Source organism: Dermacentor albipictus, chromosome 5, assembly GCF_038994185.2.
Source record: "Dermacentor albipictus isolate Rhodes 1998 colony chromosome 5, USDA_Dalb.pri_finalv2, whole genome shotgun sequence".
NCBI lineage: Eukaryota > Metazoa > Arthropoda > Arachnida > Ixodida > Ixodidae > Dermacentor > Dermacentor albipictus.
Genome location: NC_091825.1, coordinates 125,118,334 through 125,134,293, shown reverse-complemented (window position 1 = coordinate 125,134,293; position 15,960 = coordinate 125,118,334). Strand labels below are relative to the sequence as shown.

Here is a 15,960-nt window from a genome sequence, read left to right as displayed (position 1 = left end):
ATTTTTTTGCTCCTCAGATTTCCAATGTTTAAGTCGACCTTTTCTCTTCTGGAGCGTGACAACGTAACGGCAGCTTCAAAAGGCACACAGAGGAGCTGTATATCAAGGACCTGTACGTTCGAGTGATTTGGACACTAAGCCGGTTCTCTCGCGCCACTTCCAATTGCAAATTGCGCAAAGGTTACATATCGGCCGCAAATATACACGTGTATTCATGCATACGAGTGTTGTACGGTATCCTCTTTCTGAATAAAGAAAAGAGCTGGGCTAATTAGTTTGAAAGTGAAGAGGAAAGTCATGCGAGGCTTACATCTTCTCTTCATGAGTATTTGGATAGTCTTAAACCTATTCTCTTACCTTCAATTTCTCTCTCGCTAGACACACGTTACATTTAGTGCATACTGTTACGCTCACAAGGGTGTAAGGGTTGTAGAGTGTCAAGTATAAAGGGAAAGATGTAAATGTTTTACGCTGTAAGCTTAGCAATGTGCAAAAGACAGGAATAAAGACAAATGTAAAGCAGGATGGATGCAATCCTGTTTTACGTGTTTCTTCTTTGTGCGTGTTTTCTTTTCTTTCTTTCTTTTTTGCATGCTGCTCGGCTCTACTTACAGAATGAACCAATCAGCCGAACACAAGGCTTTATCACGTTGCATTTAGGCCCGCACGAATATAACCACGGGAAAAATAGTTTTGTTCACGGTTTCAAACATAACGAATTGGAATGCAGGCGCTTTATGAAGCTAATGAAATGTTCCTAAGTAGTAGTGCAAACAATCTCCTTCTATATTTTGTTAACTGTAATGTACTAATTTTCAACGTAGAAATCTCAACCGTAAGTACTGATGCAGACTCACTTTGTCATGGTCAGCGTAGCATTTGTCGGGCCTACGTCTGTACCTCAGTGGATGGTCACATGGTGCGGGGTCTTCAACTGCGAGCAAAGTGACATTCAAGTCTTTGTCGCCTCAGACTGCTTGTCGATCGTGGTTCACATGCCGTGCAGTATTTCAATAATCGCACTAACAGACACCCAATAATTAAATAGCAGTAATGCTCCCGTGATGGTATAGCTAGAAATTTATGGAATTCTTGGCCATGGGGAAGCCAACAAAGGTTGCCTCCCGTGAGAAGGAAAACTGAAGCGACACAACGTTAGTTGTCATTTATGTTGTAGCTGATTGATCTTGCTGCCATAGCCTATTTATGAAACAGAAGAAAGCTCTTCCTGACTAAGATGCACGACTGTTCAGGCAGACGTATGAACTAAGCGCGCAGTATCCCTGAAATTCCACAAAACACAATTTGAAACAATGCAGGACGTATTTGTTTTACATAGTCACTGTCACCCTATTACCTCCAAGGTGTCCGTTGTGGATATAGGCACAGTAAGCTGGACTAGTTGGTATGATTGACTCGTGAAAGTTGGGCGCAGTTGTAACGGTTTAAGTTCCCAACAAGTCTATCCTTTTTGTTTTTTTCTGGCCGAGATTATTATGACTCGGTTTTACTGCGTGAGGTTATCTCGTAAATTGCGCACACTTCGGTATGTACCTCGTCATTTTTTTATGTACTTATTTTTTGGCTTTTCCAAATAAACCTAGTTGCGACTCCTCCAGAGTGTCATCCTCTTTACTGAGTTTGTGTGTTTGTGCGCTGATTTTCACGGTGCCTCTCGAGGGTATTACATGAGACGAGAGCTGGGGTTGGCCAAAACGAAATTATTAAACGCTGTTCACTTTGTTGCAATTTGCGATGCGAAGCAATCTTTCTCCGTGGAGCCAGCTGAACTAGTGAGAGTCACATTGTCTACGTCACAAGAAAACAGAAACAGCGCCAAGCACGAACTGACACCTAACATGCATGTATCAGCGTCATCTTGACGGCTTCGATGTTGTACTCGGCTGTACTCTCAACCGCGTCTGCGCCGGTATCGACCCCGACGCTAAGTGTTGGCAATCGCTTCTAACCATCGCGAAAGTAGAGTTTAAAGGTTGTCTAAAGCCGCCGTTCATCCATTCCGGAATGAGCTGTCTCAGAAAATTAAAAAGAAAAAAAAAAACACTGACGAGCAAAGCGAACAGAAGTGGGTCAGGCGACGATGAGACGGCACACGTGGTGTCCGTGCGACGCAACCAACCTTCGACTGGCGCCTGTAGCGGCGTCGGCGGCGGGTCGCAGAAGACGGGCGCGCAGGGCACGGTCGATATCACCAGGACCACGTTGGTGTAGCCCACGCGTCCCACGCCGTACTGCCTGTTGGGGGCCGCCGCCGGCGTGCAGCGAGGGAAGAATGCACTGTCAGCGGCACGACGGGGCTCTCTGCAGAAATTACTGTCCCCCCTCTCCCCGCACTGGGCGATCGTGTACAGCCACGTGCTAAGAGGTCGGTCCATATGGACGCAGAAAAAAAAAAATGACACAACAAGGCAGTCTCTCTCTCTCTCTCTCTCTATATATATATATATATATATATATATATATATATATATATATATATATATATATATATATAGAGAGAGAGAGAGAGAGAGAGAGAGAGAGAGAGAGAGAGACTCTGTTCGGCGACAACACTTTTATTAAAGACAGCTCAGTGCTCTGAAAGACAGCTCTCCTTTCACATACGTTCCAGCGATAAGTGGTACAGTTCGCAAACATCTTCCTTTAACTTAAATGAAGCGGTGCTCTACATTATTTTGGAACTTATGTGAAACGCCGCTGCATTTAATTAAGTAGATAATATTTGTAAAAATTGCGCGATTCTCGCTGGAACCTAGGTGAAATGAGACGAGAATAAGTGCGTGCGTGCGTGTGTGTGTCGCATTTATCAAGATCAAAATACAACAGACAACACAAAAACCATCTATCTATGTTTTTCCACTCGCAGCAACGCTTTCTTTGGGCACGTGGGCATAATTTCAACGTGACTGACAATTATCACCGAATGTAGTTTCTTCCTCATTGAGAGAAATGGACATGCGACAGATGCATCCCCGTTTGTTCTCCTGAATATGATATGCTTCTATTATAAGGCGAGTATTACTGTATTTCCCTAGCTGGGATGCTAATATTGCCATCAAGTTGGCAGGTTGCAGTGTTTTCCGCAACGCATTGTACTAACGCGTCCGGATGCCTGCACTCGTGATCATTCAGCCACCATAGCAACATCGATTATACGTATACCTTCTCTAAGCCTTGGCACGAATTCGTTGAAAAATCACGCTGTGTACTTTTTTTTAATTTTCAAATTTGTCGCCTTCTAACCTCACAACGTTTTATTCGAGCAGCTGTGTGCCTTACATTTACAAGTCGTTCAGGTTGTTACGTAATTTAACCGCATAAGACTATATATACAACTACATTACGAGCTAAGGTGCAGGCGTCTCACCATATAAAAATGATATTTCGTAACATTCAGCACGCTTAACAAAGTTGTTTACTCTGATCTAAAATAGAGGCCTTAAATGTTTCGAAAACAATCGAACGGCAAACATTGGAGGCCGCGACGCTGACTATTGGCATGCAACTAATTTTCGATCAGAAATGAACTTCGATATGTCCGCAAGAAATGTGCAAAGTCTTTTCGAAGCCAGAATGACGATTGTTTCAGTGCTTGCGCTGTTCATCATTTACAGGCTGACTAAATGCTAAATGCTTTTTAGTGTTTCTCATAAAAAACTCTACGGAAAGAAGCATGCAACTTCTGGCACTTCCTCTTGACTAAATTTCCGTTCGTTCTACCAAGGTTACGGGAAATTTGTTTTCGATTACATTCCGCCATCCAAGTTGCTGATACTGCTATGCAAAGCGTATCGCTGAGAGTGGAAAAGATCAGCAGGGCCAGCAGAGATGCGCTACAGATACATCCTATCCGCTAAAATGGCACGCGGAGCTGTTGGCCTATCCCATGAGAGAAATAAGGCTCTAGAATGCGCAAGGCCACCGAAGTGATAACGCACTTCTCGACGGCAACTGTGCCGTGCGAATGCTTGCGACTTACGCGAGCGAACACTTAACTGCGGGTGTGCGCTCACTGGTTCTTTCTTATCTTTCTTTTTCTTTCCCAAATCATGGGGTTTTACGTGCCAAAACCACTTTCTGATTATGAGGCACGCCGTAGTGGAGGACTCCAGAAATTTTGACCACCTGGGGTTCTTTAACGTGCTCCTAAATCTAAGTACAAGGGTGTTTTCGCATTTCACCCCCATCGAAATGCGGCCGCCGTGGCCGGGATTCGATCCCGCGACTTCGTGCTCAGCAGCCCCACACCATAGCCACTGAGCAACCACGGCGGGTTTTCCCTTTTCCAGCGTGTAGAGCAGCCAACTGGGCGCATCCACGGTTAACACCTTTGCATTTTTATATATATCGCGGGTTATTTTTCTATGTCTAGTTTCTATAATATTGAGAAATCGTGACCCCTCGTCGTCTGTCGGCGTGCCTGAACTCCTTTCGTGGCTCGCGCGGCCGCCGGTACTGTAGTAATATAAACTAATATGTGCTATGGTAAGAACGGAATGGCGGTACTCTGATGACCACACTTTGTACGAGACGCAAGCAAAACCGTTTCAGTTAACAAGAAGAACACGGCGGTGCTGCATAGGTGCTTTAGGGCAGGGACATAGGAACGTGTTTTGTTTAGTGCTGTAAGTGCTTCTGTAGTGTGTGGTGACGGTATGCGGTCACATTGACCAACAATGATTGTATGTCTATGCTCCTTTCTTTCTTTATCTCTACTTTGCTATCAGTTTACCCCCTTCTCCTCTCTCCCCAGCGTAGTGTAGCAAACCGGACCTACTCATCTGGTTGACCTCCCTCCCTTTCCCCTTTCTTCTCTCTCTCTCTCTCTCTCTCTCTCTCACACACACACACACACACTACGCTAGCAGCTTCAAAATTTACGTGCGCTACTGGTACTGTCACTGTCGTATCAGTTTTACTGAATTCTGGTTGCTTCTAGGAAATGAACAGAGCCCTTAATTAGTTGAGTAACTTCAAAAGCTCTGAAATATATATTTTTCCAAACACCCCTTGCATTTCCGGAAGCTCAAAGTTCGTAAATTCAAATGATTCGATGTTTTCTTTAGAAATACGTGCTAAACCGGCAAGAAAGTTCTGGCTTTTCAAAAATGAATAAAAAGAGCAGGCTTTATAAATGCGAGAAACAAAATTAATGCTGTATAAGAACGACTGCCCTACTTCCTGAGACGCAAATTGATACGGGTGTAGTAACAAAAAAATTTTTGAAATTAACGCCCGCTTAGTAGAAGGGCGCCAACATAAAAATAATAATAATAATAATAGGCTGGGCAGTTCGACTAGGGACTTCATCGATCGCTTCACTGCTAGGCGCAATTTTAGAGCTTGCTCAATAATTTGGTGGAAGGCAACGCATTTTTCTTCGTTACACTAATGGAGGGGACCATTAATAAACGCGCACATGCGAGAAGATATTTCCCTATAAAACCCTGTCACGCCAGGCTCTTGCATGCTTATTTTAAACACTGTTTTTCATTCACATCTTCGCGAATGTGCAGCAAGAAAGAACATGGTGAAGTGGAAGCGCATCATAGTGCGTAAAATTAAGCTGACGGGCGACACTATTTTTCCAGATCAATTTCTTATAGAGCGATACGACAAACCATATCCAACCTAAAAGTAATTTCTTCTGTTTTTCGTTCCAATTTCTTTTCCTATTTTGGCGCCTTTTTCCTAAATGAGTCCACCTCTTTACCATTAATTGGAGTTTTGCCTTGCGCCTGGCCTGTTCAGGTGGTGTTAACCCAGGCGGTAGATTAATCCGTATATCCGGAGACAACGAACGCAGACGACACATGGTGCGTTCTACGGGGCTTCACGATAGACCTTAAGAACGCCGCCCCCTACTGCTCCATAGGTTACGCGGTTTGTTTGTGCTCGTCTCTCTTTCCCTTTCTCTGTCTGGTCTTTCCACTCCTTCTCTTTTATCCCCTTAACCCTTCCCCCGTCGCAGGGTAGCCAACCGGAATCACCTGTCGTTAACCTCCCTGCCTTTATATGCATCATTTCTTTCTATCTTGCCTTGCGCATGTAAAAATGAACTATAACGCTTCCACACTGAAGACGCGAATGCACTGAACAAGTGAAGGCTGCGCCTGACTCTGCCCCTATTTCAACAAGTGGCTACCCGCCGTCGTGGCGCCCTTGCTATGGCGTTCTGCTTCAGGGCAGTAGGTCGTGGGTTCGATTTCAGCTCGCCGCGATCGCATTTCGATGGGCGCTATAAATTCAGAAACCCTCGTGCACCGTGCTTTGAGCCTACGCTAAAAAAAAGAAAAAAACACCCAAAGTGGTCAAAAGCATTTGACGCCCTCGACAAACAATATGTTCTTGCTGTGCGGTCGGCTGTCCGTTCTAAACTACTTGCACAGTCAGTTCATTTGCTTTGTTAACTCGCTAAAAGAACCAGCTGCGACAGTTGGCTTGCGCCATCCTGTCGTAAAGCCGGGCATCCATACTGACGTACCTGGAGCAGTTCCCGCAGTCCAGGCTGCTCATGAAGTAGCTGCTCCGGTTTCCAAAGTGGTACAGGGCCTCGCGGGTGGTGCAGACGCGGTAATCGTCCGGAATGTAGCGGGCGTGATCCGGCGACGCCGACGCTGCGCCCCAACCACCGCCGCCGCCCAAACTGGGCAGCCAACTGCGTAACCGAACGAAAGTGGCCACAGTTCTCTTGAGGTACACGGGCTGTGAATGTGGTTCTTGATGTAAAGACACGTGCAACATGACCTGCAACACCGGTGCCCGTGGTCGAAGGGGCTCCAAGACTGTACGGCTGTGCGGACACGGGGTAACTTCCGCACTTAAAAACAGCCTCGATTAGTGACATTTATTAAACCGCTATTTCACATGTCGGAGCCACCGCGCAGCTCTGGAGCCCCTTCGAGCACGAACAAGAGTGTTGCAAGTCATATTACATGTAACTGTACCTTAATCCTAATTTCCTAGCAAGGCTGTTCATTGATTCATTGATCCAATTGTGTGCATTGCAAGGCTAAATTATCGTCAGCAACAACATCGTCATCACCGTTGTCATTTATAGTCTACTTGTAAGTGGAACTGATCGGCTTATTGTGAGGCTGCTGAGAGGCATAAAAAGAAAGGATCATATGCGTTATGAGAGGAGTGAATAGGTTCAGTCCATATAAGAATCCCTTAACTTTATCAACATTGCCGGTCTCTGCCAGTGGACTCAGTCGCGCTTTCGACATCATTGTGCGCCTTGAGGCCATATTTCGCCCCTTTTCTTCCCGTTACAATGTTGTATCAAAGGTATTTCAACAGCAGCATGTTGATGGCCTCTCCTAAGGATTTACGGCTGTCCGTTTTGCATCGCCCGAATCTACCCATCATTAAAAATTTACTAATCCCATCACACCATCATTATTTTTATTGAAATGAAAATAAAAAAACAGACGTAGTCACCTTATAATGATGACGGCTACCTTATAATGATGACGCCTACTCCTTTTCTTTTCGTCTGCCATCATCCACTGCATTTCCTTTCAATTTGTGCCCTTTCTGTGACTCACTCAAGACTGGTTATCGGTTCTATGCATTAAGTTATCTGCTCAACCCTGTCTCTTACTTTTAACCTCAACTGGGATGTCGGCAACCCCCGTTTGCTGTCTGCCAGAGCAGATAAAGATTTGCCCACATTGGATTGGTCATCTTCATATACAGGGAATCTCGCCAAAAGTGAGTCCATATACTTACGCGTACAGCCACATCTTGATCAGTTGCCTGTAATAAAAAAAAAACACAAGGAATGTATGCATGATGTTTCTAGTTGTAAAGAAGTTCAACATACATTATCTTCGGGAAGAATATTTTGCCAAAAATTAGTGACCTGAACTACAAAGTTAACACGATACACTTACCAGGACGATGCTTCGAAGATCCAGCTGATGTCGAATGCTCTGACAAGGCTTTCAAGTGGCTGCATCGGTGAGAGCCAACAAAATACCAGATTTACATTATCGATATACAATTCTGCCCAACAAGCTTTTATTGAAGCAATTTCGGGGGTTAGAAAAAATTACGTGTATTTGATCTACGTGCCAAACAAGCTAAGTCCGTCAGCACGGTTTCATAGTGCGACATGTGCTTGAGAGCGCTGTATATTATGCTACCATGCTAGTGCCCCCAGCATCCTAAAATCAGAACCATTCCACCCGTTGCAGTCGCTGCAACAATCGAGCATAATGCTGGTACTTATATTATACGTCACAAGGAAGGGTAGTTAACAGCCCTAAACAAACTCTTTTAACATTAACTGAAACGTCCTGCTTTGAAACCATCGTCGTATAAGCCGAAAATTTTGAACACACTTTGTCGGGGTTGTTGGCTTACCAGAATCGATGATCGGGCACCTGCTGTGTATCGGCGCATTCTGGGACACCGAGATTCAGTATGCAGCTCTTCCACCCTGAAATAAATGCACGGTGAATATGCATTGGTGTTCAACCTCACAGCCTTTCGAAGATGCCGTTATGGGCACTTGATCATTTATCGAGCTTCATATAATAAAGTACACTTGAACTGAATTCAAGTGTGCCAGAAGGAACCCATGCTACCTGCAAGAATGCAAGCACTGCTACTGAATTAAAAAAGAAACTGGTTTTCCCTCTCGTGTTCACAACACACTTACTTGAAGTAGACCGATTTCTTCAGCATGTCATCCATCAGTTCAGGATCGACAGCTCCCATGAACTTCCCGACCTGTGGTTATAATACAGATTGTTTCATGTATTTCTCAGTGGTAGATAAATAAAAACGATGTAAAAGTTCCTGCAAGAGAGATTGTCGCGCGGATACTAGATTCTATCGCTGAATTTGGTTATCCACGTACATTTTCAGAGTGGTCGTCCGTGCTGGAGGTGAGAATGAAACCTCCTTCATCCAGAAGGTAGCAGACGACAAAGTCCTGAAAGAAAGGAATGGAACACGTTGCCCTACATGGTTTGCCGACAAGAAGTCAACATTCTAAGGTGTCAGTGATACCACTGGTGACCATTCATATGAAAACCGGTTGCTGCTAGCCCACATAATGAAAATACCCCATTAATGCCGATATAGGGAACAAGACGCTGATTGTTTGTTTGTTTTTTCCCTCTTTCAAATCAGCTCCACTATGCATGTAAATGAACTTGTAGAAACCAGGCGATATATATAATATCGTTAAACCTTTATATATTTGAACAAGCTTCATGCGGGGCACACTCGTCAGCCGAGACTGGACTGCACCTTATGACGAACTTCAAACTTTTCTTCGAGCAGTGAAGCTTCACTGATGACATTAAATATCCACGACCCATATCAAAAACATGTACAATGAGAAGTTTCGACGTTGAAGAGTGGCTGACTTAGGACTGTTTTCTCTGCTGTACTTTTCTAAACTATATAGCCTGTGCGAAAAGAAAGGAAGTCGCTAAGAGCGTAGGCGTTGCGGAATCCTCGCTGTGTCCTGTCACGCCTTAAGACTTCGAGCTCTCCATAGCTTTGAAGGGCGAAGGTGGAAGTTCGGTTCTCTCGCCAGAGCTTCCGGCCAGTGCCGATATGAAAGGAGGCTGACGGTACATCCTGGAGGCAGTTTCCGTCACGCGTGTAGCAACTTCGTGTATTTTGACGGGGGGCTGCTCGCCAGTGACTGAACACCAGGGTTCAAACGAAGGGGAAGAGTAGTACAAAAAAGAATGAGAAGGAAAAGGTTTGCGGGCTCACCTCGTCAGCACAACGGAGGTGCTCGCCTGAACTTCCGTTGGCAGACATTGTCATGAGGGAGGCGTGGATAACGCGCTCTTCCACGATGAGACCGACGACTGAAATGCAGAGATTGAGTGCCTCCTAAGCCTACGGCAACCGCGAACAGTACCGCAACAACAGTAACCAACTCATGAGCATGAAAATGTGTGGTGCACGTGTTAGGTTTTAATATAAACATTAATATAAAGTTTGTATGAAATCAAGAGCTCGATGAAAACTCGTCTGGCAGTGTTGTTCTTAGTAAAGGGTAAAACGGACGCCGACCAGAAGCATTAAAACAAAAGAAATCAGGACGTCTCGGCACCCATACGGGGACCTTTTTCACAATGTTGACATTGGACAAGGCCCCCGTATGGGAGACGAAACGTCTTGGTTCCTTTTAATGTTTTTGGTCAGCGTCCGTTTTACCCTTGACTATAAAACGTATATGTTAGGGCAAGAATGCTCAGACGGAACAAAAATCTAGTCGCAAAGCCACAGAAACAAAGAACTGGCTTAGAAGAAACCGCTTAGCTTTGGGAATACCAGGGCTGTAGATTATTTGGTGGCAAGCATATGGCGAACAGAAATATAACTTGCGTCTTTCGGAATGCCTCTACGCTGCGTGGTATTCTTTAGCGTTAAAAGCCGGCCAACTTTAATTCGTGAGTAAAAAAATGCAAGAATCCTCCCAATCATCAATAACGGTCATGACTCAATCGTTTTCTTAGCCAGTAGGCGAGCGAATAATTTACTAAACTGAACGGCCAACTTTTCCCCCACAACACATGTTAAGTCTACTTGCGTTATCCATGAAACGCTGGAATTTTCTGTCTCCGATTCCTTACCTGCTGGTGTTAGCTCTGACTTTTTAATGTAGATGTCGACTGCTTTGGCTGCCATAATGACGCTTTCTCGAGTTGCGTTGGGTCCATATGTTCCTGAATAAAAAAAAAGAACACTGATTAGTACACAACTAATAAATAACTGTGTTCTGAACTTCACATGTTCGCCAAGCAAACAAAAAAGAATTTTACCTGCGACTAGTCGCGCAAGCAAATAAATCAACTGGAATTGGAGTATGAATTAACAGCAGCGATCGCAGAGAGTTGTCTTAGACAAAAAACGATAAAGCACCTTAGAGTCTACAATCGCACACCGTGAATGTGCCACTGTTTCGATGCGTACAAAGGGAATACACAAATCTGACATAAATATCAAACACAGAATTGAAGCAATTAAATCACGTAATATGAAGACACAATTAAATCCAAGCCAACACGCGGCGCACGAATCAAAAGACATCAACAGGCCTAGCATCCTTATCTGATTAAGACCCGGAAGGCTCAGCGCTCTCCTACCAGGGAAGGAAAAATATCTTTAAGCCGTTGTTAACGGAGGGATTAGCTCAGTGTATTGACTTTTCCAGTCTCACAGACGGCTCTTCAATTTGCGTAGCTTACGTTTAACGTCACTAATGAGGAAGACGAAGTCTTCAGCGTAGAGCGCTCTCCTAAAGTACGACGCTTTTTGAGGATTTGCCTCTGGCTCCAGGTATTCCGCAATCCTGCCAAGAAAAAAAGAAAATACACGAAAAGGTCATTTCGTATGATTGCAATCACTGTGTTCGTAGTTATGAGCTTTTATACATGTGGATGGTCTTACGCATCAGGGTGGTAGCGTATGAGTCCTCCTTCTGTTCCAACGAAAGTCCCCAATATTCCATCTCTGGACAGAGAGAAAGGATGCCACAGTGTGCTAGGTAGTTACATATAGCTGTCTTTGCAGGCGCGGCTCGTAATTTACATAGAAAGTTAAGTAGCTAAATAGGTAGCGCACAGGGTATTCAGTGGCTTCTCAGCCATTAGAATCGATTGCGCGAGCGCATTTCACGGTTCACTCTACCTACCAGATATAGGCGTAGGGTTGATTAGGGTCGAATCGTAGGGCCATACCTTGATTAGGACTTCTATAAGCGCTTAGCGCAATCATACTAGCACAGCACGGTTAGTATGACCTTCAAATGACAAGTGTAAGAAACGACAAGAATGTAGATCATTTTGCGTTATTCTAAGCGCTAAAGCAGTGAGAAAGGTTGGAGTGCTTATTGAAAACCATTGGCCCATATGCGATAGAACTGTTCGCGCTTAACGGTTCGCGCTTAACTGAGGTGTTCTGCGTGTATACGTGCGAGCACAGTGAGCTGCCAATGCTTTAATAAGCGTCTCAGGTGAACACACCTTTCCTCAGCGAAAGCATCGCTCGTCCAATTACTGACTACAGCTCGCGTGTTCTCGATGTCCCAGAGTAGTCGCTGCATGAGTAGAGGATCACCTGCAACGATGAATACGCAAGTCGGCAATGTGTAAGTCTTGCCACCACATTACATAGAAGGTCCGGCTGACAAAATGCTTCTAAAACCATTCGAACATTGTGCCACTCGTCAAGTAATATTTGAAGCAAAAAGAAAAGCCTCCCACGTAGCTGCAATGACGAGCCAAGTAGTTCCTAGGGGAACATACTTCTCTGCCCTCATTTTTATCCCGTAGGTCCGTCATTATATACGGCAGACTGCTTCCACAATCTCACCCTACCCTCTGCCATTTACAGTCTTTGTTTTACGTATAGGGTATTAAAGAAATTTTCGTTTGACGTAGTCTTCTTTTCCAACTCTTAATCCCTGAAAAATACCGAAATCTCGGGCGGAGGTACACCTGTGCCAGTCTCTAATCTGTAAATCACCGGCGCCAGCGCCGTTGAGAACCCGACCTCTCGTAGCCGATGCGGACAATGAACCACGAGGCCACTCCTGCACAGACTTACTGGTCTTACTTGTCACGTGCTAAAATATGGAGTCTTCATCCCACAATGCTTTGACTCTTAAATTCAGAAGGCTGAACTGGCTGTGCTAGCCCCACGATATCAGGGCCGATTGAGAGCAGAGAACCGGTGACGAGGTCGACTAAGTATATCGTTAAATCCCTGACAAACATTTAAAAAAAAGTAAATCCACTCACACTGACGATGGTCTGCCCGGTACGCTTCCAGGACTTGGCTGATGTTGCCCGTGAGTCCCTTGGGGCGCGGAATGTTCTTGCAGTAGCGCCTATAAAACGCAATTTGGGAAGATCAATAGATGCGTTGTGAATTACATCATAATATCGTAGTTTGAGGTGTGCGGCGGAAGTGTGAACAAGAAGTAAGCTTGCGTTGAAGCTTGTTCCGAACGCATAACTGAGCGAGCATATTTCCGCGAAGTTACAATCATTCTCAAAAGGCCAAACTGTGTTGTCTGACGTTCAAACAATGCTCGAACGATTGGAATATGCACAACGTATATTGCCGCTTTCGGCATCTCCTGGGCTCTGAGAAGCCACAAGAAAAAGTGACCTCTAATGCTTACAACAAAGATATATATAGTGCTCGTAATATTGACGATGCAAAGCTCCTGTAGCTAGTGATGTTTACGTTTAAGGCGCCGTTTTGAAAAAATAAGTGGCATCGCCAGTGTAGAAGTCCGCGATAAACTTCTTTTGAGGCACGGAAAAGCAACGTTGATGGCTGACACGCTTACAACACTGTTTTCTTTCGTATAACCGAGCAAAATGTAGCGGGTGATCTGAGTGTAGTATGGGCATCGACTAATGCAGTAATGCGATTCCTGTTGTCCCTCTAATGAGCTCACGTCTTTCAACTACATTCGGCGAAGTGATCACTTGTATCACGAGCTTCATGCAAAACACATTCTAAAAGCTAGCAGGCAATACCTGCATCGATGGTTTCCGTTATTGTAATTGTGTATTTAAGTGAAGTCGCATTGCGGTCAATAAATGATGCGTGCATAAATACAATGTATCCGTGCCTCTTAACATGACAAACAGCTCGATAAAGTGTTGCTTGCTTGGTAAGAAAACTAACGTGTTTCTTCTCAATGATCATCATGAGTTGTACCGGTAAGTCTCCACAATAGTGCCTCCATTGGCCCCCACCAAAAAGAACAACCATTAGGCAAATGTGTCCTGTCAAAAGCACCTTATTGAAGCACTCCATCGACCTCTGAGTGAAGAAAAGTTCTCAATGATCGCTACTACGTCCTTGGGACGCTGCCCTTAATTTAGTTCAATCTTTGTTTGGAATCATCGGTAAGGACATGTGCATTGCCCTAACACGCGCACTACCATGTACTTGAACGAGAGGCGTTGCTTATAAATATTAATGAACGAGACTTCAACGTTATACCAATGCCAAGTCTATAAACTCCGCTTATACGTAAATGATAGGAAAATGAATATGAAAGGCAGAGTCTCCTAACACTCTGCGATAAACACTAAACTGCCGCCCGAAGGTTCTCGTCTCATCGTCCTGAATTCCATATATACGGCATGGTACAAAAAGACCGCATAAGCGAGATCGAATTATGAAAAGCATACTGACCACGGAGCCAAAAGGACACCATCCCCTTTCTCTGTCTCTGGCTTGAAACCTGTCGGACATAAAAAATGAATATAATTGCAAATAATAGCTGGCGCATCCAATCAGAACACAAGGCAAATGCATTAGTGTTCAAATGTGTGCTTAGTTATTAGTACTTCTTCAGGGATGGTCTATTCTTTCAGTCTGTTCATGTCAGTCTCTACTTGAAGGAAACTTAATGGGCTTGATAGCTGGGCTAGTTCAAACGAATGCATTGGTACAAACTGCGCGCCAATACGGGACACAAGGTAAGAAAGAAAACCGACGAAGGCAGACTTATTGGCGTCGCTAAAATTTGGTCACATAACTGGAAAATGGTAATGCTCACCCTTAAAATTGTTTTACAGAGTTTATAAAAATTAAATTATGGGGTTTTACGTGCCAAAACCACTTTCTGATTATGAGGCACGCCGTAGTGGAGGACTCCGGAAATTTAGACCACCTGGGGTTCTTTAACGTGCACCTAAATCTAAGCACACGGGTGTTTTCGCATTTCGCCCCCATCGAAATGTGGCCGCCGTGGCCGGGATTCGATCCCGCGATCTCGTGCTCAGCAGCCCAACACCATAGCCACTGAGCAACCACGGCGGGTCACAGAGTTTATGATTTGCACCATAACACATCAGTGCTCAACTCCGTGCATTTACCTCAGTTTAATCGAAGCGCCCGTTGCTTACCGTCATCAACGCGCATCCCTTCCACACGCACGTACAACTTCCTCTTCTCTGGGAGCGCCAGAGCAACGCTGCCGAAAGAAAGAAATTAACAAAGCCATATAGCAACTTGTTTTTTGACGGATCTCACAAAAATTTCGTCTCGTATAAATCGCAAAGCTAAAGCAAAACGAACAGAGTGCGTAGATAATACCAGTAGCAGTATTATGAATCCAGTATGACTCTAGAACAATAAGTCACACGCTCCATACAGAGCGCCCATATTTAACAGTAAGATTACGCAGCCCGCCCTGACGCACTTATTTATCTTATCGGCGCAAGATGTTAACGTTCTGTAGTATCTCCTTTTAGGACTCGCTACAGAGACAATGAAGTTGCTTTGTCCAAGTATGATGGTTTGGTTTGTATAGTTATATATGACTTATTAAAAACTTATTAAACTGTTTTAGCAATATGGTGATTGCTAAAGGGAGCGTAATGTAGGAAGAAGTGCTATCCTTAATAAAAAGTGGATTTTTTTTCTTTTTTCCTGGTCGCAGATCTATCATGCAGGTAGATTATTAAATCAAGAACACGCGCTACCGGGCAACGTAGTGCAAGAATCGGTCTTACCCGAATTCCGAGTCGTTCATGTGCCTGTAGTAGTAGACCATGTTATGCGGCACAAGATGCTTCTGGAAAATGACGGAGGCACACAGTGAGACGATATTATCGTTCAGCGTTTCACTATAGCACCAGGCCACACTTTCACACCATGCACTCACCTCGTCTGGCATCCTCATCAGACTGACCACGGTCTCGTGCCCAGAATGGCCGTCGATCATTCTTCTTCGTATCTAAATGCATCCAATAAAAGAAAGCTATCAATTTACTGCGCCGAGATCGAAGAAAGATTGAAGCGCTTGCTGCAGGAAACGTACCTTCTCTTTTAAAGGGTTTTCGATCTCAATGTCCAGAAAATCTATGTCTAGAGGCTCTTCTAGAGAGCCCAACTGAAATATACAGCAAAACGGTTTCTTCAGGTTTGTTC

General features: G+C 44.5%; 2 protein-coding genes across 3 annotated transcripts in view; one reads left to right on the top strand and one right to left on the bottom strand.

Annotated features, from left to right (window-relative positions):
• Positions 1–15,960, bottom strand: part of LOC135913958 (voltage-dependent calcium channel subunit alpha-2/delta-1-like) — a 154,910-nt gene that overhangs the window by 9,319 nt on the left and 129,631 nt on the right. For both annotated transcript variants that reach the window (XM_070538859.1, XM_065446670.2), the window contains 19 exons: positions 15,851–15,922; positions 15,695–15,766; positions 15,543–15,604; positions 14,934–15,001; positions 14,218–14,266; positions 12,801–12,889; positions 12,024–12,117; positions 11,449–11,511; positions 11,247–11,350; positions 10,632–10,724; positions 9,763–9,860; positions 8,891–8,965; positions 8,690–8,760; positions 8,392–8,467; positions 7,920–7,978; positions 7,756–7,782; positions 6,506–6,679; positions 2,141–2,256; positions 858–934 (listed from right to left, as the gene is read on the bottom strand). In XM_070538859.1, the coding sequence (XP_070394960.1) occupies positions 858–934; positions 2,141–2,256; positions 6,506–6,679; positions 7,756–7,782; positions 7,920–7,978; positions 8,392–8,467; positions 8,690–8,760; positions 8,891–8,965; positions 9,763–9,860; positions 10,632–10,724; positions 11,247–11,350; positions 11,449–11,511; positions 12,024–12,117; positions 12,801–12,889; positions 14,218–14,266; positions 14,934–15,001; positions 15,543–15,604; positions 15,695–15,766; positions 15,851–15,922 (1,539 nt within the window). The remainder of the gene's footprint in view (positions 1–857; positions 935–2,140; positions 2,257–6,505; positions 6,680–7,755; positions 7,783–7,919; positions 7,979–8,391; positions 8,468–8,689; positions 8,761–8,890; positions 8,966–9,762; positions 9,861–10,631; positions 10,725–11,246; positions 11,351–11,448; positions 11,512–12,023; positions 12,118–12,800; positions 12,890–14,217; positions 14,267–14,933; positions 15,002–15,542; positions 15,605–15,694; positions 15,767–15,850; positions 15,923–15,960) is intronic.
• LOC135913959 (uncharacterized) overlaps positions 1–15,960 on the top strand; it is a 614,840-nt gene that overhangs the window by 519,853 nt on the left and 79,027 nt on the right. The gene's annotated exons all lie outside the window — the stretch shown is intronic.